Source organism: Corvus moneduloides, chromosome 5 (genome assembly GCF_009650955.1).
Source record: "Corvus moneduloides isolate bCorMon1 chromosome 5, bCorMon1.pri, whole genome shotgun sequence".
Classification (NCBI taxonomy): domain Eukaryota; kingdom Metazoa; phylum Chordata; class Aves; order Passeriformes; family Corvidae; genus Corvus; species Corvus moneduloides.
This window is the reverse complement of record NC_045480.1, coordinates 8,942,331-8,966,313: the sequence shown is the minus strand read 5'-3', so window position 1 is coordinate 8,966,313 and position 23,983 is coordinate 8,942,331. Positions and strand designations below refer to the sequence as shown.

Genomic DNA, 23,983 nt, shown 5'->3' with positions numbered 1-23,983 from the left:
AGAAGGTGTGATCTGCACCAATATTCACCCATGTGACATCAAACAGATTTCCCAACCCAGGTCTCAATTTCTTGAGATCCTTGATGACATGCACTGCCATCTTGTGTTATGGTTTAGAACTGAAGAAGTCTGAGAAGCTGGGTTTCACACATGCATCCAGCTTCCGCTGTTTTAGCAGGAATTTTTTCCCCAGCCACTGTTCCACATGAGGAGTCTCTCCAGTAATGTTGTACATACATAACTCAGATCTAACTCAGGCTGCAACAGATGCGAGCCTCCATGATTCCAAGGAACAAAGTTCATTCCTTTCCACTAACTGTTTCAAGAGCACATAGTTTTGTAGTTTTGCCGGGACAGCTGGTGCTGAATGGCATGGATATTACCTTTTAGGTTTGAGCTGCTATTCTTCTAGCACAAGCAAACAAATCCATTGACAAACACTACATTGACAAAAAAAGTGAGTCTAAGCTATTAATTCCTTCCTCAACTTTAATCTGAATAAGAATAATAGATGTCCCTTTTATGTCCCTGAACTCTATTTTGGAAACAGGTATTGTTCTCAAAATCTCCTCTGCAAGAGGAGACTAAGGGTTCATTTACCTGCAATGTCTGGGTATTAGGTGAGCAACTGTACCAGGAGCACACACTGGGATAGGAGCTCCAGAACAAAAAAGAAGGATGTGAAGTTGTAGGTATTTCAGTGGTCTGCAGCCAACCCAATCCTGCTACATCCGTGCCTCACAGGGGACATGAAAGAAATCATTTGTTAAACTCTCCCAAGTCCAAAGCTGAGTGTAATTACACTGTGTCTTGCAATTCAGTCCCAAGCCCAGGGGGTGGATCATAGAAAAATATGTGCTAACAAGTAGAAGAAAGAAAACTGTGGAACAGTTCTGGGAAAGGACATTAATGGGCTTTGAAGCTGTATTGTACTTTTAAATATGTGCTGAGTGGAAGATCAGTTTTCTTAAAAAAAAAAAAAAAAAGGAAGACTGCCTCCTTAAATTTGGGTATGATCATCTGGAGTAAAAAAGCTTCTGTTGTCTCTGAAGAGAGTATCAGAAAGCTTCTACAAGTGTGCTACCTTTACACACCTCAAACTCCTAAATCACCCATATTTTCTCTCACTAGGCATACTCTGGAACTGTTATTGAACTGTAAACCACTACTATATTGTTAACCATTTACCTGAGAGCAGTACTGAACCTACCTACTTCACTTCTGCACTGATATTAAACTGGAAATTTTTGTATTACATTGTTTCTCACAATTATCCACTGAAATAGAAACATTACAGTAATTCACAGAAACTTAGTTCCAGCATTCAGGAGGAGTCTTTCTTGCTCTAGCAGATAGTTTTTCCTATCATGTGAGCTGGCAAACAGAGAATATATTAAAGTTGATAAGGCTTCACTGACCAATTTTGACACAAGCTGAAATTCAGTTTACAAAATTTTTTTGTATATTTCTTTCTTCCCTTTCCCCACCCAAGCAGAAAAAAGCAAGACACAAGTCATCTGCCATACTAATGTATTCCATCTTTCAAAAAGAAAGACATGATTTTAATATCACTTAACAATATGTTAAAAAAGTAGCCAGTTAGGCTTCAGTGTTAATACAATTATACACTCTATAACAGATTTGATAGTGTGAGTACTGTTCTTTTTTAAATTTTCTCATTCTGCAAGTATTCTTACACAAGCTGGCTACAAGTCAGGAAGAAAAAAATCAAAACACAAATAGCGTAACTTGTACACTCTTAAACAGTAGATTGTGAAAGAACTGAGGGAATACTTGTCCCATAAGAGCCTCTTTTTCATGAAGTCCTGTCAGGAGAATTCTGGAGCAGATGAAAGCACAACTGACTAGGTCCATTCCTTTGTCAGGAGTCAGAATGACAAAACATAGCTAGATGCAGAAGTGACAGGAGCCACTGCAGATGATGCAACCTAGTATTTTGGCCTCCACCCAAGCCTAAGCAATTTAAAGTCTCTGAGGCCAAGGCATTCAGAAGGAGATGGAAAAGAGCTATTGTTCCAACTCCAACGGCATACAGCTACAATCAAGTAAGTCTCACTCACAGACTACAAGCACACAAGCTAACAAATTCAGGTAGAAAGTGGCAATTTTTCAGTCCGCAAGAATTATCAGGCCATAGGGTTCAGTGCAGATCCACACAGCACTGGGGACAAGGCAAGGCAGCACCGGCTCAAGACCAGATAAGCTCTCAGCACAGCAGGACAGGTAAGTGGAGTTGTCATTCATTGATTCCTGCAGAGTTCCCTCCCCATATTGTGTCATTTCAATGTGCAGCAAAGGTGGTTTTTTTTAAGCTAAAATTGGACCAGTTGATGGAAAGTCTCTGCCTTGTCTGTCTGGCAGAATCCAAGCAGAATCTGAAAAGAAAAAGAGCAATAAAGTGAAACCAATATACTTAAAATCAAACCATGTGTGTTATCCCTCTTTTGGAGAGTAGCTCTCATTCAGAAAGATAAAACCTCTTAACAAAACCATACATAAAAAAAAAAATATCACTTGTCCATCACTCAAATACATCATAAACCAGTTACTTTTAACACCACTGCATTATCACAACTAAGTGAAGGAGGCAGCAAAGAATGCTGCACATTCAGCAGCACAGAATATTGAATGTTAACTAGGAACAGAAATGGCATTGCTGTATTCACCAAAAGTTCTGAAAGGGTAAGAATGAGTGGTCGATGGTGTGCAAAGCATCATCAGTAATGGCACGGGACACTGCTGCTTCTCTTCTTAATACAGCAAAGCTGCATTGGAGACAAAGACCTAGGAAAAGAAGGTCTCTTTATAGTACAGCAGATAAGTAGCCCATGTGCCTGGAAGAAACACCTCTAGAACAAAAACCCTCTTATTTGCTCTCACTGACCACAGTTTATGCAATAACTGTGGAAAAGGCTGCCACATGCAGGCTTTTCAGGGACTGTTAAACTGTGCTGAAGAACTTTATCAAGGCTTGCTTAGGCTAAAGGCTGCATGACTGCATCACAGCAGTGCAAACCTCTCTCTGGAAGGTTACAATGCTTCTGTAACAACTGAAAGCGAAAAAAGGGTGACAGACAGAAGGAGCACAATAAAACAGGTACAGTGGAAGGTTACAATCAGACTTATTTTGTTCTTTCTGTGCTAAAGTTAGAAGCAGCATACAATATTAATCATGATGTCAGGGTGTAATTAAAGTATCCATCTATTACACCACTACAAAGCAGGAAGAAAAGATGATGAATGAACTACGAGTAAAAAATATGAATTCAGTAGGCCTGGGCAGTTCACTGCCATGGAGGGTTACTAAAACAAGCCATGCTACTAGCCTTCCAAGTATTATGCTGGGAATTACCAAATGGTAGAACCTAGGCATTAAAGGAGCCTTAAAGGCATTAAGTAGCTGTTTTTCCTTCTCTAAAATAGCATCTATCAGGGCTTTTCAGACACCTTTTCTAAACAGGCATATATAAAAAAAATGAGACAGTTGCACACTCTTCCTAACAGATGACAGCAAAGGAGTACATTCTGCCAATTACTGAATGGATTACTAAATTGCATGCTTTAAAGTGCTAACTCTTCACTTGGAATCACATTTGTCAAGTTCATCTCCAGAATTCAACTGCACCTCTACAAATGTAAGACACTGTTTCATTCATCCTGTTGAGAGTAAATAACTGATGAACGTAACTTTTCTATTTACTGCAGATACTGCAAACTTGAAGGAAGCTAAGAATATTCCATAACAAAGGCTTATGCTATAGCAACACTAGCAGTACCTAACACATGCCACATTTCACCTGTAAAGCCTACATTCTGATTTAAAAAAAAAATCCTTTAATTGGCACCACTCAAAAAATAATTTTTGAGACTAGAGACCATGTACCCATGACAATTTCATAGTCTTGCACATTGTTACTCCAAAAATAACCAGATATATGCATTTTGTAGCAATAATAAGCAGCAGTTGCACTCAGTTCTTTGCAAGACCCACACACACATTACATCCCAGGCATGTAGGCTGTGAAAACTATATAAATTTAGAAAAGAAATACGTACTGAAAGCCCTTTCTTGAAACAAATGGCTTGTGTTGCTTTGTGAAATACTACTGCTGTGTCCTAAGTTATGTAATTGCTGGAAACTGAGTTACTTGTAACATTTCAGATTTGACTACCATAATGAAAGGCTCACTAGATGTATTCATGGGGCACTAGCACAACCAGACACCACTGAAGAACAAATTTCAACAGATTTCTGTACTGTGGAAGAACATGTGCTACACTATTTAAACATAAGCTCATATTTGAGGAATACAGAGGTAACTAATATCACAGAATATTCTGAGTTGGAAGGGACCCACAAGGATCATTGAGTCCAACTCTCAATATGATGCACAAATCCTAAAATCAACCAAAGAGTACAGAAGAAAAAGCTTTCACAAGCACAAGTTTATATTTTTCTTTTAGTGTCGCTGTACTAGGTCAGGTTGAATGGGGCTTTGAGCAACTTGTTCTAGTAGAGGGTGTCCCTGCCCATGGCGGGGGGGTTAGGACGAGATGGTCTTTTAACATTCCTTCCAATCCAAACCATTCCATGATTCCAGGATAAGAATCTCCTCTTAAAGACTGGCATAAGCTACTATCCCACAGTTATACACCTCTACTTCATGTGCAATATAAAATTCCCAACTAACAGTTTCTGTAAACAAGGAAGAAAACAAAATGAACAGACCTTTCTGAAATATCTGTCTGCAAACTTATACCTAATAGCTTTTTTTTTTAAACACTAATCAGTATTTGGCCTGTGTGGATAATAGAAGAAATATTCACAACAACTTTGCTTATAAATAATGGTAATTGAGAATATTCTGAAGGCCTTGATGAGAACCTGGGGGACACACAGATAATTCTGGCGCTCACTTCTGAATATGTGCTATTCAGCTATGAGCTGTGCCCACAGATCACAGCTCTGGTGATTGTTACAGTGTTCAGAATGTCAGCTGTAAAAGGATTTGCTTTGTTACAACACAGGCTTTTCTGTCAGGAGTTAGTTATTAAATTGTGGGTTGGTGTTGTTTTTCCTTGTTTTACAACCATGACATATGGAAAGAAGCAACAACAGCTTTATGTACAGGGATTACAGCACTTTACCTTTTAAAATACTCCACTTCTCGTTCTGTTTCATCCATTTCCACGCTGTCTAGATCAATGTCTTTGGGTAGAAACACATCATCTACAAAGGAAAAATGATGACATTGTGTTAGATTCCAAGGGGAAGGGGGAAGGAGAGAGGAAGAAGCTGCATTAAAGATGTCTTTGGAGAACTGACTGAACCATGTAGACTATTTATTATTCATATTTACACTGGATTAATATACACTTATAATTAAAAAGACACTTCTTAAAAACCCTATACTAGTATCTCTGCCCAGACTTGAAGGAGTCACATTGGTAAAAAGGAAGAGATGAATCAACAGTAAACTTCCTGATTGCATGGGCGGCAAAAGATACCATAAACCTGAAATACACGTAAGAGTAGCCAATATACAGAGGGCTTGATGAATCAGATAGCTGTTGAATGCCTGAAATTTTTTGGTATTACTACTGAAAAGGTAGCTCTAGAAATATTTTTAAAACAGTATTTATAAAGAAAAATACTTTGAAACTTCTGGGTTGTAGAGCTGCTGTACGCCCTCTGGGACATGATGATGAAGCTGTGTCTGCAAGAGTTTGTCATAATAGTAACCATTAGACTTTATTAAAAAAACCCCAACCCAAATATTAGCACATTAATGTATGACTTGAGTTGCATGGCCTCAGCTATCACAAAGAAGTCACTGTAGAGCCTGTTGGTATATTGTACTGCCTTGGGGTGATTGTATCCCATATCGCTGTTCTATGCCCAGAAATTAATTTTGTGCCTTTCTATACCTTTAAACTGAGCCTGAGAGGGGAGAGAGAAAAAAAAACCGAGCAAACTCTTCAAAGCAGTTTGCAGTTTGTTTTCATGTTTCAAGGACACACAGAGATCCAGACTCCTCTCTGTGTTCTGCTGCAGCAAGAGAGAGGAGCGGGAGGAAGCACTGCTTGCTTTCCAGCCAGCCTTCGGCTACTTTTTCTCCAGAGAGAGACAGAGTTGAACTTTTGTTTTCCTGGGACTTTGATTTTTTCCCTTTTTCTCTGCTGGACTGTCTTCAACATCAGAACACATCGGGAGTTTTTCCACCGAGGTGGAAGCCCTGGAGGTGGGCCCATCATGACCCCGGCTCCAAGGCGGGGGAGAGAGGCTACCTACAGAAGGACTCTGAAATTTTCCCAGGTTTTCTCTCCACAGTGAGAGGTTTTATTATTTAGCATTATTTTCCTTTTCCCGTGTGTTTGTTAAATAAATAGTTTTATCTCTTTCACTTTCCTTCGAGGAAAATTTATTTTTTCCCAAACCTGGTGGGGAGGGGTGGTTGTAACCTGCCTTCTCTCAGAGGATATTTTCCGCCAAATTTGTCCAAACTAGCACATATCTCAGCATATGGATCTCTTTGGTACTTTAAAAAGAAATGCATCAGAAAGCACACATTTTTGTAGAAACCAATTTGAACGTATTCCTCTTGAAGTTTCCTTCTCACTACATATACACTCCAATCTCATTCCTGAAGCAGCTCTACAATACATTCCAAAAAATGGGTGAGACAAAGAAAGTAACCAAAACCAACAAATACACACCTGGACTCCAGAATCCTTGAGATTAGGAGAACAGACAACTCATGGTAAAGACACTTAAGGCAGTTTAAAAGTTGCATGTATTTGCCATTCGACTTACTTCTGAAGAAGCAGAAAGTCCTACAAACACTCCTAGCGTTCTTCAGCCTCTTTATAACAAGTTAAAATACTCTTCCGGAAGAGATTTCTTTAAGAAACAGAGATTTCACCAAAAGCAGTAATATTCACTGCTTTAACACTTCATTTTAAAACTTAGCTAAAACCCCCTAGCTTTGTTTCCCTCTTTTCATGTTCTCTCAATTATCCTAGTTCTACTTGTTTTTTTCTTAGTTCAGTTTCTGTGTCTTTGCTAATTTGGTACATCAACCCTATATCTTAAAAAAATTATAACTACATGAAAAATCATGTATTACAGTATCTTTCTTGTAGCTCTCAAGTCAGAATTACTTAAAGTAAAAATCCAGTCCCAACTCTACAGAGAACAGCACAACGTTTTCTTGATAAATTTAGAAACATGTCCCTGTATTTTTTCACACTTGAACATTAACTTTTGGAAATTGTAAGTATACCTGATTAAAACAGGAGAAAAAAAATGGTGGAGGCAGGGAAGAGGACAAGATGCAGGAAGGTACCTGCATTCTCCTACAGTAAACACCCTCCACCACCTCCCTCTTCCATATTTTCTCTTTCAAATGTCTCCAGTCTTCTTTTTCTGCTCCCAGTTCTAGAGTTCTGTCTTGCTTCAATCACTGGAGTACATTCTTCTTGATAAATTAAAAGAGCCAAAACCCAAACACCACAACAGAGTATGCACAAGAACTAATATCAGAGAAAATGGTTCCCTACTGTATTGCTGCTCGACTGATATAGAATGGAAACATCAGGCATCAGATTTAAGAGCAAAGGTAGTGGGCTCACCCAACCCAACAATGAAATCACAAAAAAAAAAACCCCTTAGCACTTCCAGCAACCAGGAATTAGGTTTACATTTTTGTAACAAGGCTTAACAAATGTAAGTATTTTGAAACACTGGCAGCAACTGCCAAGGCATGAAGGTCTATCTTATTGTGCTTACCAGTCAGAACAGCAGCGTGATTTGGCGTACATTGAATTTATGCAACATTACCACTCAGCTACCAGGTGATCCCAGGGGAATGACCAGGTGCTCTGAGCAGACAAGTGTCCATTAAAAAACTGCCATCTCAACTGGTAGTCCCAGTAGGGATCAAGGATGTGCAGGAATAAAGAGGTGCCAGAGAACAGCAGTTTGATTATTGTGCTGACAAAGCCAAGGGGCCAAAACTGCACACGCTTTTCAGCTCTGGTATTAGTTGTTGGCTATGTTCAGGCAAACAAAAAAGTAAGTTGGAAATAATTTTATTCAAGTGCAACTTACTTAAGTCAATCTTCTATGGTTTTATTATTTCTGTCTGAGAAATAAAAATATGCTGTTTACTAGAACAAGCTAATATGGAGAACACACTCAATTTGATCAACTAATTAACATCCCGCTGCAACTTTTCACTCCGGCAAATAAAAAATAGTAAATTAGTTTTTTGTATTCATTTACTTAGCTGCTAATGTAATTAATATAAGAAAGGAATTATTTCCACTCAAAAAAATGCATATTTATGCATGAATGACCATTCTTTGACTGCAGAATCCCCTTACTTCCCTTGCCTAAAGACCAACTTCATACTATACTCTTAATGCTGCATAAGAAACAATCTTGCTTTTAAAGAAATTCAAAATGGATTTCAGCATACTATTGAATTAAATGATGTATTTATTTTAAGCAAGAAAAAAAAGCGAGACTCCTGGAAAGTCTAACTGACAAAACCCCCTACAAAACCTACAGCACATGCTCGTTCATTTATTTTTGAAAGCATCCTACACCTCTTTACTAGAACACTATCTCTTAATTGTTATAATTCTGATGACTTGAGTTTTCCTGGCACCAGTTTTTCAGTTTCTCTAATTTACATTGGCAGGAATGCCTAAAGATAAAGATGTCAGACTTCTGGAATTAAATGGTAACAACAGAAAATAACCCAAGTTCTTCAACTTTTTTACACACTTACCAATGGAACTGTTGACTTTGTCCCCTTTTTTCTTCTTGTTTTTCTTGTTCTTGCCTTTTGGTTGAGGAGAATCTGCAAGTATTAGCTTATTATTTTGCTGCTGTTCACTTGGTGATGGGGATTCACTTGTTACAGGTGCTTTCTCTTCCTTTACATGGTTCAACTGTTTTTTGTTGTTATTGTTTAATTTCTTCTCATCTTTTTTAGGTTCTGCAAGTGTTGGGAGCTCTGCTGCTTTTGCTTTGGATTCTATTTGGTTTCTGGTTTTAGTCTGAATCTCAGCTGCTTTGGGGGATTCAGCAGGCTTTTTCACTTGTTCAACACACTGTTTGTTCATCTGTTTTAGCTTCTGTTTGCTGTTTCCTTCTTTATGTTGATGCATAATATCAAGCAGAAAAGAGAGGGGCTCATGCTGCTTTACACTGCCCTCTTTCTGATAAAGCAGCTTTGAGTCTCTAGTGTTTACAGCATTGGACAGTTCACAGCCCGTCTCTAGAACCGGCCTCTGTTCAGTGTGGTTCACATGTCTTGACAGTGAACCGGCTGAGGTTTCCATCTTTTCTGATTGCTCAAGGGTACCATTCTGAATGTCTTCAGGTGCATTTGGGACAGGTTCCTTCACTGCCTGGCAGTTCCTAGTGAGCAGGTCCACCTTCGGACAGTCCTTACTTGTTCGCTCTTTCTTCTTTTTCTTTACAGCCCTCAACTGCTGAAGCTCTTGGAGTCGTTGTAATTCCTGTTTCAGTCTCTCTTCTTCCTCTTCCTCACGCCGCCTCTGCTCCTCAAGCAACTGGTGATGCTCCCTCTCCCTGGCTTCAGCTTCAAGTCGAGCTTTTTCCTCAAGCTGCAAAGTAGTAATAGGTTTATTGAAAGTGACAAATATTTTGGAAATTTAAGAGTCTTAGGGATTATTACTACTTTTCTTCATGAACGTTATAAATCCTAGGATGTGAACATATGAACATACTTAATCTGTAAGTCTGCAGAGCAAACAAATGAGTATACAAAGGCTGCCCTTTTAAATACATTACAATCCTTTATTCACATTTTCTATGTTTCTGTAACTCATTTGACCATTGTTAATACCAGCTGTTGATCTTTTCTTCACTACTGCTAAGCCTAACACAGTCAAAGTTTTCTATTTCCACAAAACACTCAGTTTCTTTCTCAAAGACTGTGTGTATTACTAAGGTAACTCAGGTTTGCATCAGTTGTATCATTTACCTGTTCTCTTGCTTTGGTAGCAGAGTTGCTCTGTTTCAGACTTCAGGAATGTTAGGAAGAACAATCATTAAAAACAGTCTGCACCAAAATACTAAGCAATTAATAGTTACATCAGAAGATGTCAAAAATTCTAAGGATGGCAGTTTTCTATTGTCAGCCATTAGTTCATTAACCAAAACAAAGTCACAAGGGATTTTTGCCAGCCATTGCTGCCAATGCCTAAAACTTTGCTGTGCAGCACTGATCTTGCAAGCATCATTAGCAAAATGAAACAGTCATACAATGAGAACAATCACGACCATTTATTTTCTTGCACATTTAGAGGTGCCTGTATGGCATTACTTTTTCACAGTTACGGAAGTCATTCAAAAAACCCTATGAGAATTTTCCATGTCTTATGCTCAAACTGCACTGTAAGAGCAAAGTGAATTGTGCATTGCAAATTTTACAAAGTTAGTTTTATTTATAAATAATCCACTAAACCCTCAAGATGCTCAATATTGCTACAACATGAACATAAAGAATTTAACTTGTGAACATTAGGTCTTGCAAACCCATGGAAGCATTTAAAGAATGCGAAAGTAGTGCCAGAAGAAAATCCACAAACAAGAAAATATTTACAGTGAGATCACATAACACGCTTAGCAGAAACTAAAAACATTCAGCAACCAATCTCACTGTGCCTTGAACTTTATACTTAAGGCTGATACTTGAACTGCTGTAAGAAAAGGTCTCCTGCTTGTTCCAACTCAAAAAAAAAAGGGTCTTTCCTCTATTATTCCTCTTTCATATTTTCTCTATCTTATCTTCAGCACATACCATTTCCAAAAAATAATTTCACTGTTAGACACTGGAGTTTTTTAGAAACCTTTTTTGCCAATTTTTATTTGAAAGCAACCTGTAATTTTTTCTTCCCTTACCCCCTCCCTGAAGCTTGCCACTCCAGCTTGGGATAACCCTTTGCATCATCACGTGGCACAGCACTTAACCTCTGTCAATCAGGACAGCAAGGTGCTCAGTGCAATTATTCTAAAAATACCAAATCACAACTCTTCCTCTCTCATAAAAGCACTGACCTACGTTTTCTGGCTTCCTACAGAGATACTTTACCAAAACCTATATCCCAATACAGCGACACTGACTTTCTAACTTTGCCCACTTTTACAAGTCAATGCTACAAAACTGTAAAATTTGTTACATTTCTGATACTCAGAAATAACCTTCTGAAGTGTGGAAAATTCCAATATAAAGCTGACTTGCACCAAAACACATGACAATGGCATTGTGAGGAATCCTCCCAGTCTAGTACATAACTCCTCAGGTAGCACCAGAACAGGTAAGTCAGCTGTGTAAAAACAAACTGGCAGTGTATCACAAACGACACAGAAAACAATTACAGCATTAGGATAAATCAGTATACTGTTTTATCCTAATGGCATACTTAAGGAGAGTGCACAGATTTAAAAATGTGAGGTCTAGAATAAATACATTTTTATGTCTTACCTTTCTTTGCTTATGCCTGGCTCGCTTGGCTGCACGAGAACTGCTTACTGGTTTGGTTTCAGAGCTGTTTATAAATTGTAGCAAGTCTTCCACCTTTCGATGGTCAACAACACTTTCCCTTTCAGAGATCTGATCTGGTTTCTTCGGCTGTTCCTCCTTCCTTTTTGTTAAACGTAAACGAAGCTTTTCTCTCATCTCTGCATAATTTCTACTGGTTGGTGCAGCTGGAGGCTGAAGGACACAAGAAAAAATTTAGTGACTAAATGGAAAAATTTCACTGACTTAATGCTTTTGAGATTTTGAAATTTCAGAGACCTTCAAATAACATGGGAGGTCCAAACCTGACTGCCAAACTCTTTGTTTGTATGTGAACCTAAAGTATATTTAACAGGCAACAGACCTGCCAGACTTGGTGATGGCTTCTGAACTACACTTTCCAACTGAAAGAATAGCTGATCTTGAGGAGGATGGCATGAGTGAGAAGACAAAGAAATAACCTCTAAAAGCAAGAAAAAAATACTGTGACTTATATTTCCATATTTCCATATTCTCTTGTGATTGGTATGCCGTATTTGAAAATTTCAAAGGAGCAGACATTTGCTCTGTTTTTATTTCCTATGAAATCTGTTTCAGAGGTTGGGCTACACAGGCCTCTGGGCTGTACCTGTGAAGGGCTGATTATCCTGCACTGAAGCCTGCCAGCACACCCTCCAGCAGAGTCCCATCAATAACTTAACACTGCTGCAAGTGGAATCCTTGCATCATGTTTTATATCTGTATTCCCAACCGCTGCTCCTGCCTCTCAACTTCTCATTGCTTCTCCCCTCCTGATGCCTTACCCCCTCTGCTCCTGTACCAGATCTGGTGCCCATCTGTTCGCAGCTACACCAGTTCAACTCACTAAACCAGCAAAAGAAAGCCTATTAACTTAAAAATCCTGTCGTGTTCTGCCACTTCAGCGAAATGAGTAACTTACTGTGCTGTCAGATAACTATCAAACAGATCAAGCATGGACATAGTGGGAACATGCAAGGAGAAATGGGATCCCCTCCTGGCCACTTTAAGCCACAGGGCAGGGGCTTTTATTTCACTTGAAGCATTAACATGAAACGGCACCTGATCAAATACACGGCAAAAAAACTGAGCTTTTACTTCAAATAGGAAAAATGCCAGCAACTCAAATTGTACCAGTAAACTGATTATTAAAACTGGTCATACATAGATTTACAAGTTAAGAAAAAATTAATGTGTTACATTTTAGCTAAGAATCTAGAGTTTTTTCTCCTTTTTAAAAATCATATTGAAGTGACTACTTTGAGGATTGCTATTTTTACAGATAGCAGACTAGCTCATAAATTGCCATAAAGATTTAAACTAATACCCTATATAAAGTGTACTCTTACCCAACCTCATCACATTAATTGTAACTACAGTACTACAGAGGAGCAAATGAATTTTGTGAAGTTACTTAAATGGCTCAATGCCACTGTTTGCAGTTTCAGTCAAACATGGTACCTATTATTCAAGTCAGTTGCTTCCTAAATCTTTTAGTCATTTTTATTGCTCTTAAATGCTTTGAACTGGAAACGTTTATTTCAATCCTTCATTTCAAAGAAGAAAATTACTTTTTAACTCCTTTTACAACTTCTTGAGTGAGTTCCAATGCCATTCCCTTAGATGCAGTCTGATAAATCACATGCAACTGATGACACGTAAGTGACAAAAAAGCAAACAAAAGCAATTTAAAATACAAAAACTTACTCCTCCATGGCCGAAGAACTCACAGTAACAGCAGTCACAGTATTTTCCTTCCTTCTGATTTGTAGAAGTTGAGGTACTGGAGCTATGCTCTGAACAGCTATCTTCATCCTGGCTCTCCTCTCCATCATACTGCTGATGATCGTACGTGTTACTGTTCTCACAGCGATGGCCCTCACAATCAGGATCACTATGTCAAATTAAAAAAAAAATGCTTATAAAACTCTAATGGTAATAAATAAGATATATAATGTTATAATTATATATATATATGTTAAAAAAACAATAATGAAGTTTTTTTTTAAAAAAACATATACAGTTATATCTGCATCTTCCAGGAATAATGGTTCTCATTGGTGGTGATATCAGCCACCAGTGATGTATCAAATCCTAAAGCCTTCATCCACTAGCTTGCAAATGGAGACATTCAAAACCAAGCAGTAGGATAAAATGATACACAGGAAAGTGCTTTATAGAAAACCAGTTTAGTGACTCCCTGAAAAAGCAGCCTAGAGAGTGAGTTTTGAAACTGTTTTTCCTGGCTTTAAACAGGCAAACTATTTTAGAAGTAGCAACTCTAGCTTTTTAAAATGGAATAGTTTTGAAACTGCTGCCCATCTCACCACTTATGGTGAGTTTCAAATGCAGTTGCAATTCCCTGGTTTTAGATAGATTTTCAACCTCTTGACTTAAAGAAAAAATCCAAGGTCAGCTAAAACCAAAAAGTGCCCATTATCCTGTCTGCAACTTGATTCTGAAGGGGAACTACTAGCACATCTCTTCAATAAGAAGGTACATGGCAGTTGATTCCCCCCGAACTCTGTGTAACTGTGCACACAACTTTTCCACTGTCCAGGTCTTCTAAAACTCATGCGATTTTGCTTCAAAATAAAGTATTTAAAAAAAAAACCCCTCTCATCCGTCATTAGTATTTCTTTGTTCTCATGCTAGAAAGGTGAAAACAGGCCATAGTGTCTTATCTAGCAAATATGTATAAATCTTCTCTCTAACCTCACTTCCCCTCCCCAGAATGCAATCACTGCTTCTGGGTCTCTCCCAGTTCTTTTTTTTATTTTTATTTTTTTTTAAATAAAAATATCATGTTAGAACCTGGAAAGGATGATAAAAAGTTGGATTTCTACAGTGTCCAATAGTCTATATTCAATTATTTCCCTGCGCTAGGTAAGAAAATTTCTTCACAAAATTGCAGTAATTTCTCAAGTATGAAAGAACACTTATCTCGAGATATCATCAATAAAACCAGTTGATAACATAAATAAGGGCATTTTTAAACGTATTTACCAAATTCTACCCAAATCTCACATCATCTTCTGAAAACTTACAGCAGCCAGAAGACTACATTCACAGCATCCACGATCACAGCCTTACAGGTCACAGAGGGCTCAGAGCAATGATTCAACTGCTTTTCTGTTATGCCTCCCCCCTTCAGACACATCAAAGAGCTGGCACCATTGTCAGCCTGCCACAGTACATAACACTACCAGAAGACAGCTCCAGCAAAGTCCTTCCTACCTCCAAGACCTTTGAAAACCTTCAGAAATCACAACATCCTTCCACACTATAACCACTGCATAAATGTTAGGACTGATATCCAAGAAGTCTTAGGTGGAGTCAGGAAAATGTGTCACTACGTGGCAGGTTTCAAGACCATGTATGACCTCTCTATAGTTTTAGCTAAACTGCAGACCAAGTTTTCACAGCTTTTAATTCCTGCTTGCCATGTAATGCCAAAATGATAGAAAACAGGTATGTTATAGAAGAGATTTGTGTCTCAGCAGCAGCAATCGTTACCAGCAACAAGAGTAAGAAAGATTAGTTTGACTTGTATATCCCAGGTAACATTTCTAAAAGTGAACAAATGTTTGTTTGCCTCTAAATTCAGTAACTGGACTTCACCATGGAAATCATATTTGTGAAGTCTCACACCAAGTTACATACTAAATATCTGCATTTGGTTTCATTTGCCGAACACAAACACAGCCTTTATGCTACAACCAGTGGCAAAGGAGATGAGGTATCTGTATTTTCATTTCCCTTCTATTGTAAAAAAGAATGGCAAGAATAACAACGAACTTACCTGCAGACACTTGGTGGGGCACTTACAGAGCTGTCTGTGGTTGAAGTAGGAGGTGCAACTGTAGAAGGACAAAGACCTGAATGAGGATCCACAAATCCAGGGGCTGTTGCAGCAGTTTTGGGGAAAGGAGGAGCAGCAAGATTTGGAAGATGTGGCGTAGAGGCTGGAGACAATGCAACAGGAGACAGTGAAGGGAGGGATGCTAAACTGGTAGGACTATTTCGTGGTGCAACTGGTGCAGAATGTCTATGGTCCTCTTTATTAATATTGTGGAACACTTCACCTAAATTGGGGGAAAAAAGAAACCACTTACAATTAAAAATAATTAGTAAGTCCGCATAAACTATCCATAAAATCATACAAAGTACTGTATATTCTCAGTTTCTGTAAAAATCAGTAATATTTCAACACATTTCTATTACCAATTTCAAACCCTAACATCAAGATCTTTCACAAAGTTATTTAGTTCAGGAGTACAGAGACTAACTCAGGAGTAATAACAGCAGCAATTAACCAAAATCATCAAGATACATAATATTACTAAATTAAACACTTACATAAACCCTTATGGTTAGCTAAAAGTACTTGAGCCAGTTACTGATGCTGTACGCGAGTTACAAATCCTTACCTATCGACGAAGGTCTCTTGGATGATACTTTGAACTGGTTGCTGCTTGACTGCACTGTAGTTGCTGTGCAGGAGACAGAAGAAGTGGCAGAAGAAGTTGCCATGACAACTTTATTAGCTTCCATAAAGGCATCCTGGAAATTATATAGACATTTCTTCTTTGCAGCATTTTTTTTCTCTTTGCTGTCAGTAACTGCTGTTGTTTCATTGCTAGATGTAGTAGGAAGTGCTTCGGGTCTCATTTCTGAGAGTGCTGGTGCTAATATATCACTCCCTTCAATTGAAACACACAGAGTAATTAAGAATCACATAATTACTGAAGTGTCTTTATAGGATTTAGAATTACACATTCAATAATTCAGATGCAGACATAGGATATATTGTTAATGTTGGCTTAGTAGGATTAGTGAAGGGAATCCTCCTTTCCCCCTCCATCCTCCCAAATAATGTAGTTGTAACAAAATGTGCTGGGAAGTCTCAGAGCAGAATCACAAACCCTAAAAACACAATTTTAAGGATGTTACTAAATATGTTAACAAGTAGCAAATGTGCTACAGATATCTTCATCCATTTATTATTAAAAAATTTAAATTGCACACCATTTTACATGCTATGTATATAATCTTCACTATCTGAAATCCAGGCTGGCCACAAAACAATTATAAGATGGAACAACATATCCTTTTATCAATACAAAATGATAAACCATTTATTTATTTATTTGAAATTCCAGTTAACAGAAAGACCTTTGTGATAGACCTTCCAGATGAGTCTGCCACCAACCATCTGTTGGAACAGCTACCCATAACTACATTTGTAAATGGATGAGCTGTCCTACTGGGGAAGTTTTCTGGATGTTTTTAATGCTTTTCTTTTTAAGTATCACTGTAGTAGCTTGACACAACTTAGCAGCAGATGAGTCTGAAAAAGAAAGCCAACACACAAAACCCCCAAGCCTCCTTTTTCATACAAGTCAAATAAATCAAAAAAAGCTTTTTAGTATTTGCTAGGATGTGAAGGGAAAGATCTCTCTCTCATTTTCCTTTTATTCTCTTTCACTTTAACCATTAGGATTTCCAAATGCTTCCTGGCTTAAATTAATTTTTTTCTTGACTTATACCTCTGTCTTCCTGAATGACAATTCAGTTATCTGTGTGCATTGTAAGAAGTAGGACACAGTACCACGTTACTAGTGCTCTTACTACCCTGTAGAAGTAAGTCAGGTTTTTGTGGCAGAAGTCTAGAAGCTATTTAAGTTTCCCTTTACTTGCCATTTCTCTACAATACTAAACTTCTGAAGACAAACATAACTCTACAATGACCATAGGTGAAAAGCAGCATGCTATTTGTTTGCCTTTAGCATCTTCTCCCCAGTATGTAAGAATTTATTCTTCAATTTTCAGCCCCACTGGAGTAGAAGTGGCAGCAAATCTGCCAGAATCCCATCTTTAAAAACCATGGTGATAAAACCCACCATTCCTAAAAAGAAACATAAACCAGAAGGCTTTTAACTAGTCAGTGTGAAGTAGTAACAAACCCTCACCAGGAATCGTGTCAGGCAAAAATGTAGCAGGATTCCAGTTCTTGTCATTCATCACCTCTGAACCCCAAAGACTTATAAATTTAGAGCTATTCCAATCTGGAGTGCTCCCAAAACAGCTTGGATAAATATGATCTTGGAGAGATGCATTGAATACTTGATGCTTGTTTGTATGATTCTGAACTGGAGCTGGTGGTAATGCCTACAAAAACAGAGTATTTTCTCCATTAATATTCTGTTTGCTTACACAGTCACTCCAACAGCAATATTCAAATCATAGTGTTTTAATTGCAAAAAGCATTATCAAAAGCATAATAGAGAGTATTTCCCAGAATGATAAAAAGACTGATTTGCTGATAATTAATGCAGATAATATATTACGTAGATTGCATGTACACGTATATATTTTATACTCACAAAGCATTGCTTTCAGAAGCAACGAAATGATGAATACAAATATCCAAATCTCAAAAAATATTTGTGTTAATATATAATTAAAACCAGTATTTGTATGAATTTAGAACTTGTTAGGAATTACTACTTTTCAAAGCACAAGCTACCTAAACAAACTAATCTTCTCTGACATTACAATTATTTCCACAGAAGACAGTTGTAAAAAAGGGATTACAGACACTTCATCATTGAAAATAAGGACAAGAGAAAAAGAAATAAAACACATAAACCAAAAGTTTTTCTTCTGTTTTTTTCATTTTCAAGTATTAAGTGGTTCCTTACTTAAAATCAACAGGCCAGGAATACACCCTTTCCTTTTAAGAATGAACTGGTGGAAAAAAAAAAAAAAAAAGGGAAGCAAACACTTTCTCTTGTTTTATAGAAACAAGTTGTTCTGGCTCACCCCATTTCTTCTGGCTGAAATTGTTTACACACATTCTAAAATAAACTTTCTCCCAGAGACTTCATGCAACACAAACATTATATTCAATTACTGCCACCTTTAAAAAGGCCAAGGCAAAGCAGGTTTGTTCTCTTTTTACACTAGATTTGATGCACATTAAAAGCTATGCAGAAGTATAGATATTAAAAATATCAGTTAAGTCCAGTGACATTTCAGACATGAAACTCCTGGCCAAACAACTTACATACCCAGTCTCCCTTTTTTATACAGAAGCATTTTCATTATCTGACTAATGGTGAATGTGCAAGGGGCTGGAATAACCTGCATTAAAAGAAAATTCATATACATGGGTGCAAAGAAATACTTATCATGGTTTCCAAAGGACAGCAGTGGGTTGTTGCTGGTACATTGCAGCTATAGAACAGAGGTAAGGAAGGGACACCCAAGGCAGGAAAACCCAAAGTGGACGTTAAGAAGGACAAAAAGTGCAAGGAACAGTCATCTTGGTGAACTATTCTACTCTCTTTGCAACCACAGGATCACTGGATCAGACCAGGAGATGGACAAAGATGTACCTAATGACAAAGACTTTGCCCCTCTCAGCAGCACCCACACTTCAACCACTTTAAACAGTATGGGAAACAACATCCCATTAGCAGGAATGGCTTGGTTTTGACTCGTATTTTTGAAAAGCTGTCACTTGGTCCCAATTCTTGTTCCACACCTTTCTCTCATTTATTACTTACAAGTTTAAGGTCAAAAGAATTTTGCAGAACCTGCAAAAACTCAAGTTCTTTTGAATGACAAAAACCCCTTATAACTATGAAGACTCCTATGTGTTTTCTCAAAAAAACCCCAACAAACCCCACCAAAAAGAGAGAATAAATCACTAACATTTTGAACCACAAATCTTAGAATATTATTGCCAAAATGGAATACTAAATTTTTCTTATAAGAAATGATGATTTAATTAGTCCTTTTACACTGACTGAAGTCCCATCACTGCTTCTACCACTGAAGACTCATTTCACTCAACATGCTTTCTAATCACAGTAAAGGCATTATCAGTCTTCCTGACACAAAAATACCCTCAGTCATTCTGTACGAACCTTCCAGTATTTCTGAATCTGTCTTACTCCCTACCCCTCACCGTTCCTTGCAAAAGGAATACTGTAACCAAGCCACAATTTAAAGCAACAGAATTTTTTCTGGGATGAAGATGCATCCATCTCCTTGGTCAGTCTTACCTTATTGTGTGTGAAGGGAGAAGCAGTGTACAAGGTGGGATGGATAAGTGGACGAGGCAGATGAGGAATCGTATGCAATGGTATATGTCCATGGATGTGAGGATAAAGATGAAGTGCAGGATGTGCAGGTTTTTCAGGATTCATAAACTGGTGCCCAGCAGGCAGGCGTCCAGTTGCAAGTGCAGAGGCTGCTAGTCCTGAGGCTTCTTGTTTGCAAACATGACATTCACAAGCATTTGGACCTTGGTCAGCCTGTAAAAAACCCCAACAAAACCCATTAAAAAATTCAATCTACTCAACAGACATAAAATCTTAGTAATCAGTAGTATTTGGCATATATCAATTAATACTTTCAGAGCATCCACAGAATTTTTTTCTAGTACCAATAAAAAAGCCTCATAGTGAAGCAAAAGCACTAGTGAAGAATCTTTCTTACTTAAAAGAATACCCTAAAACCTGAGAGCATTTCATACCATACAGAGACTTAATGTCCACTATCAGTGACAACAAGCAAAATACTGATACAAACCTTGACAGCATTTGATCACTACTAGACAATTACCCCAGTACAAAAAGAAAAAAATCAAACTAGCTAATATTTTCCACAGTTTTTCAAGCATATGGAAAAAAATACGTGTAGGAAGTAGTGGTAAGGGTTGATTAGCTGATAAAATTGGAAGCAGTCCTCAGCTGCATTAGGCAGAGCACAAACAGCATGTCAAGGGAGGCAATCTTTCCACTCTGCTCAGTACTGGTGAGACCAGTGCCAGGCTCAGTTCTAGGCTACCAAGTACGAGGCACATGGATGCACTGCTGTCAGTCCAGTGAAGGACCACAAAGATGGGAGCATCTGTCAAGGAGAGAATGAGAGCACTAGGACTGTTCAGCCTCAACAGAAAAGACTCAGTGGGATCTTATCAGTGTGTGTTCCCTGGGTGGGGAAGTACAGAAAGGACAGATCCAGGCTCCTCTCAGTGGTATCCCATGAAAGGATCAGAGGAAACGGGCACAGACTGAAATACAGGAAATTCCACTCAAACTTAAACCGTTCATTTGTGAGAGTGGCTGAACACTGGAATGTATCACCCACAGCAGTTCTAGAGTGCCCATCCATGGCAATATTCAAACCCCAACTGGACACTGTGCTGACCCCACCTTCTCTAGATGACCTTGCTTTGACCAGGAAAGCTGGTCTAGATTACCTGCACAAGCCCCTTCCAAACTCAACTACTCCATAAATATGTGAGGCTGACATTTCTCATAAAGATTTCATAATTGCACCAACCATGAAAAATCCACACTTTAGAAACTTGTACTGATCTCAAGGCATAATCAGCCTCTCTTGCCTCAAAAGAACTGAAGACTTTAGAAGAAAAGCAGCCTGGGAAAGAGAAGCTCCATTTCCCTCTCAGCTCATTACTTTTTCCTGCCACTGTCACCTGACATTTCACTGGTAGATAATTTTACCAGAAGCAATACCAAGAACACTTCCCAATTTCTGTTTTTCCCACCAATGTGACAGTTCACATTTTTCCACAAGTGTAACATTAAGTATTAGCTTTCTAGAGAAGAACTGACAGGTGATGCTCTTCTTAAATACGCCTTCCTCTCAGAAACAAGTAACTCATCATTCTCACTTAAAAGCATTACAGCCTCCAACACGAGGTATATTTTAACAAATAACAGATTTCATAAATCAAATACAAAGATTGAATTAATTTCATGTATAAAGAAAACAACCCCTCCCCCACCTTTATAACAAAAAATTTAGTACTATCCAGAAATCAAGACTAATCAACTGACAAATGAAAACAGAAAAAAGATTTCAAACAAACTGTTGAGACTCAAAACCCAATTCTGACAAATTGGGTACTGAAAAGGAGTCCAAGAGAAATAGAGATCCTGAGTAAATTAGCAATCTCAAGAGGTGAATTTGAGATTTTTTGGCATTATATGACATGTACCAGTGAAATCGATCACTTAAATACAACACTACACTACTCAGCTCTGATTAGAGGATTAGACTAAAAAAAGAAAGTCATTAAGAGTTCCTCAGAGTCATTCTCAGAAAATTCTTATTCCTCAAAGAAAAAAAGAGAAAGGCTAAATCCGTCTTTTTATCCTGCATTTTAGTTTGCTTCCCTAAGGCAAGTAGACTTATATAATCTCATTTGATTTTCCACAACAAATACTGGATCTCTTCACCAGTTTCAAACTAGTCTGACAGAGGCCTCACCTCATGTAATTTTTATGGCATTGGTCAGCCATACATAGAAAAAACCCTCAACATATTTGCTGAAAGAAAATTAGTTTAATACTCTTAACACATGAGAAATTACTTCCAGTGGAAGGTCTTAAAATATCCTAATCAGAGGATAACATCTACTGGGAGATGACTGCTGTCTAAGCTCTCAGAAGTGCACCAGTGTGGATTCTCTTGTGCAATAAGACATAAAAGTGACAGTCTCTCTCAAAGCAGGGAGCCCACGTTGTAGCTGCAGCGTAGCTCAGATTGAAATCCATGTGGTTACAAAGACAAGTCCATCAGATACTTTGCTTTGGTGCTCAGCTGCTAAACCAAACACCACTACTTGCTGAGCAGATCATCTAGGCATGGTTCTCTAGGTGGTCTGATGACCTTACAGTCAAGAGCTTCATAATCTTAAACCACTAAAAACAAACAAAAAATCAAACACCCCAAGAACCATGACATAAGTCACACAATGGATTTAAATACACAAGGAAAGGTAGTCCTCAAATAGAGTATGAAAAAAAATACATTAACTAAGTATTCGTAACATCCACCCCCCACCCTAATTTATTTCAAATAACATAACATTAATATTTAGCAAAGTCCAGGCTGATCTTCCAAACAGACATGCTTGTTAGTTTGTGTTTCTAATTGACACAGGTGGGAATAAGCTTTTTCCCCTTTTCCTGAAGCCACTTTCAATATAACTAATATATTTCAGGTTTTGACTAGAAGATTATTTGACATGACAATGCAACAATTAGTTATTTTAGGTATCATACTTACCTACTGACAACTTAAAATATTAAGTTAAAAAATCAATTGACGACATAAATGTCGTCTCATTCAAACAGACAAATTTCAGAAACTCATCTACTACAAGATGCTTTTAGATGACTGTACCTGCTGAGTGGGGTAAGAAGGTGGTGGACTATCCATTTTTGTGTCATCTTTCCTTAATGCCCTTTTTCCTAGAGACATTTCCTCCTTTTGACTCCCTGGTGGCTCACCACTGCTCTCCCCATCTGCTTCTTCATCATCTGCTTCTGAGGAACTGCTGCTCGTACTGCTCACCTGAGGAGACTGGACAAGATTAACTCATTAACATGGGGACATTAACAAGGACAAGCATTTCTCCAGTGAGCACATCCAAATACCAGAAAAAACTAGAACACTGTGAATGCTGTACCTCATCTTTCAATGCCATGTTTTCACCGCCGCCGTTTATCTCGCTGTGGATTCCATTCATGTTGGCTACAACCTCTGCATCATCATAATTATTCAGTGGGTAGATATCAGCAAATTTTGCTGATAATGGTGCAACATCATCATCATCACTACCACTGAGGGGAAAAAAGGCTTAGATAAATCACAGTGCTCAGTTATAGTGAAAGCAGCTAGAACACCAAGATGAAATAAAGCTGAGGGTATCCCTTGTATAAATGTTCCAATTAGGAGTCAAGGATGGTCTTCCAAGTTCAACTGAATTTACTTTTTCAAGTAAGTAAAATCAAGCAACCTGCCACATAATCCTACTGAATGCAGCAGTGACATGCCTGAATGTGACAGGCTTGATCGAAAGTAAGATTCTCTCCTGGCTTTGGGTAAAAGATTTTTCAAACACTGTTTTCTGACCAAGAATCTATGGAATTAGTAATTCCAGGATATTGATGACCTTTAATTTGATGAAAAAAGCCCTATGCCAATGTCTTCCTTCACAGAAATTGCAAAGTGGAAAAAAACACAATATAAAATTCAAGTTTTTCCACACATCAAATGTCACACCAGTGAGAAGGGAACACCGAACACATCACAGTACCTCTTAAATTTCTCAATGCAATTAGTCTGTAGACAATCCCACATCTTCCTGCTTTTCAGAATATGCACTAAAACACTTAATGGAATTTTTTGCTGTACAAACAGATACTAAAAGAACATGCACATTTAATTACTCACTCCAGGGAAGTGTTGCAAAGATTGGTTAGTTTATGTTGCTACAATAATCCAGAGCTCTTAAACTGTGCACTTTATCTTGTTGCATTCCATAAAATACTGAGCCAAAA

The 23,983-nt window shown here is 38.0% G+C and overlaps 1 protein-coding gene across 2 annotated transcripts in view; it reads right to left on the bottom strand.

Moving 5' to 3' along the window:
• Window positions 1-1,513: 1,513 nt before the first annotated feature.
• The window catches only part of FAM193A (family with sequence similarity 193 member A), a 78,322-nt gene continuing 55,852 nt past the window's right edge, over window positions 1,514-23,983 (bottom strand). The window contains exons 13-23 of one of the 2 annotated variants that reach the window (XM_032109344.1): window positions 23,110-23,263; window positions 22,824-23,003; window positions 19,670-19,921; window positions 17,570-17,768; window positions 16,028-16,300; window positions 15,400-15,682; window positions 13,305-13,491; window positions 11,544-11,774; window positions 8,817-9,660; window positions 5,170-5,251; window positions 1,514-2,396 (exon numbers count right to left, since the gene is read on the bottom strand). In XM_032109344.1, coding sequence (XP_031965235.1) covers window positions 2,303-2,396; window positions 5,170-5,251; window positions 8,817-9,660; window positions 11,544-11,774; window positions 13,305-13,491; window positions 15,400-15,682; window positions 16,028-16,300; window positions 17,570-17,768; window positions 19,670-19,921; window positions 22,824-23,003; window positions 23,110-23,263 — 2,779 coding nt within the window. In that variant the 3' untranslated portion in view covers window positions 1,514-2,302. The remainder of the gene's footprint in view (window positions 2,397-5,169; window positions 5,252-8,816; window positions 9,661-11,543; window positions 11,775-13,304; window positions 13,492-15,399; window positions 15,683-16,027; window positions 16,301-17,569; window positions 17,769-19,669; window positions 19,922-22,823; window positions 23,004-23,109; window positions 23,264-23,983) is intronic. The other variant, XM_032109345.1, reaches the window with a different exon arrangement.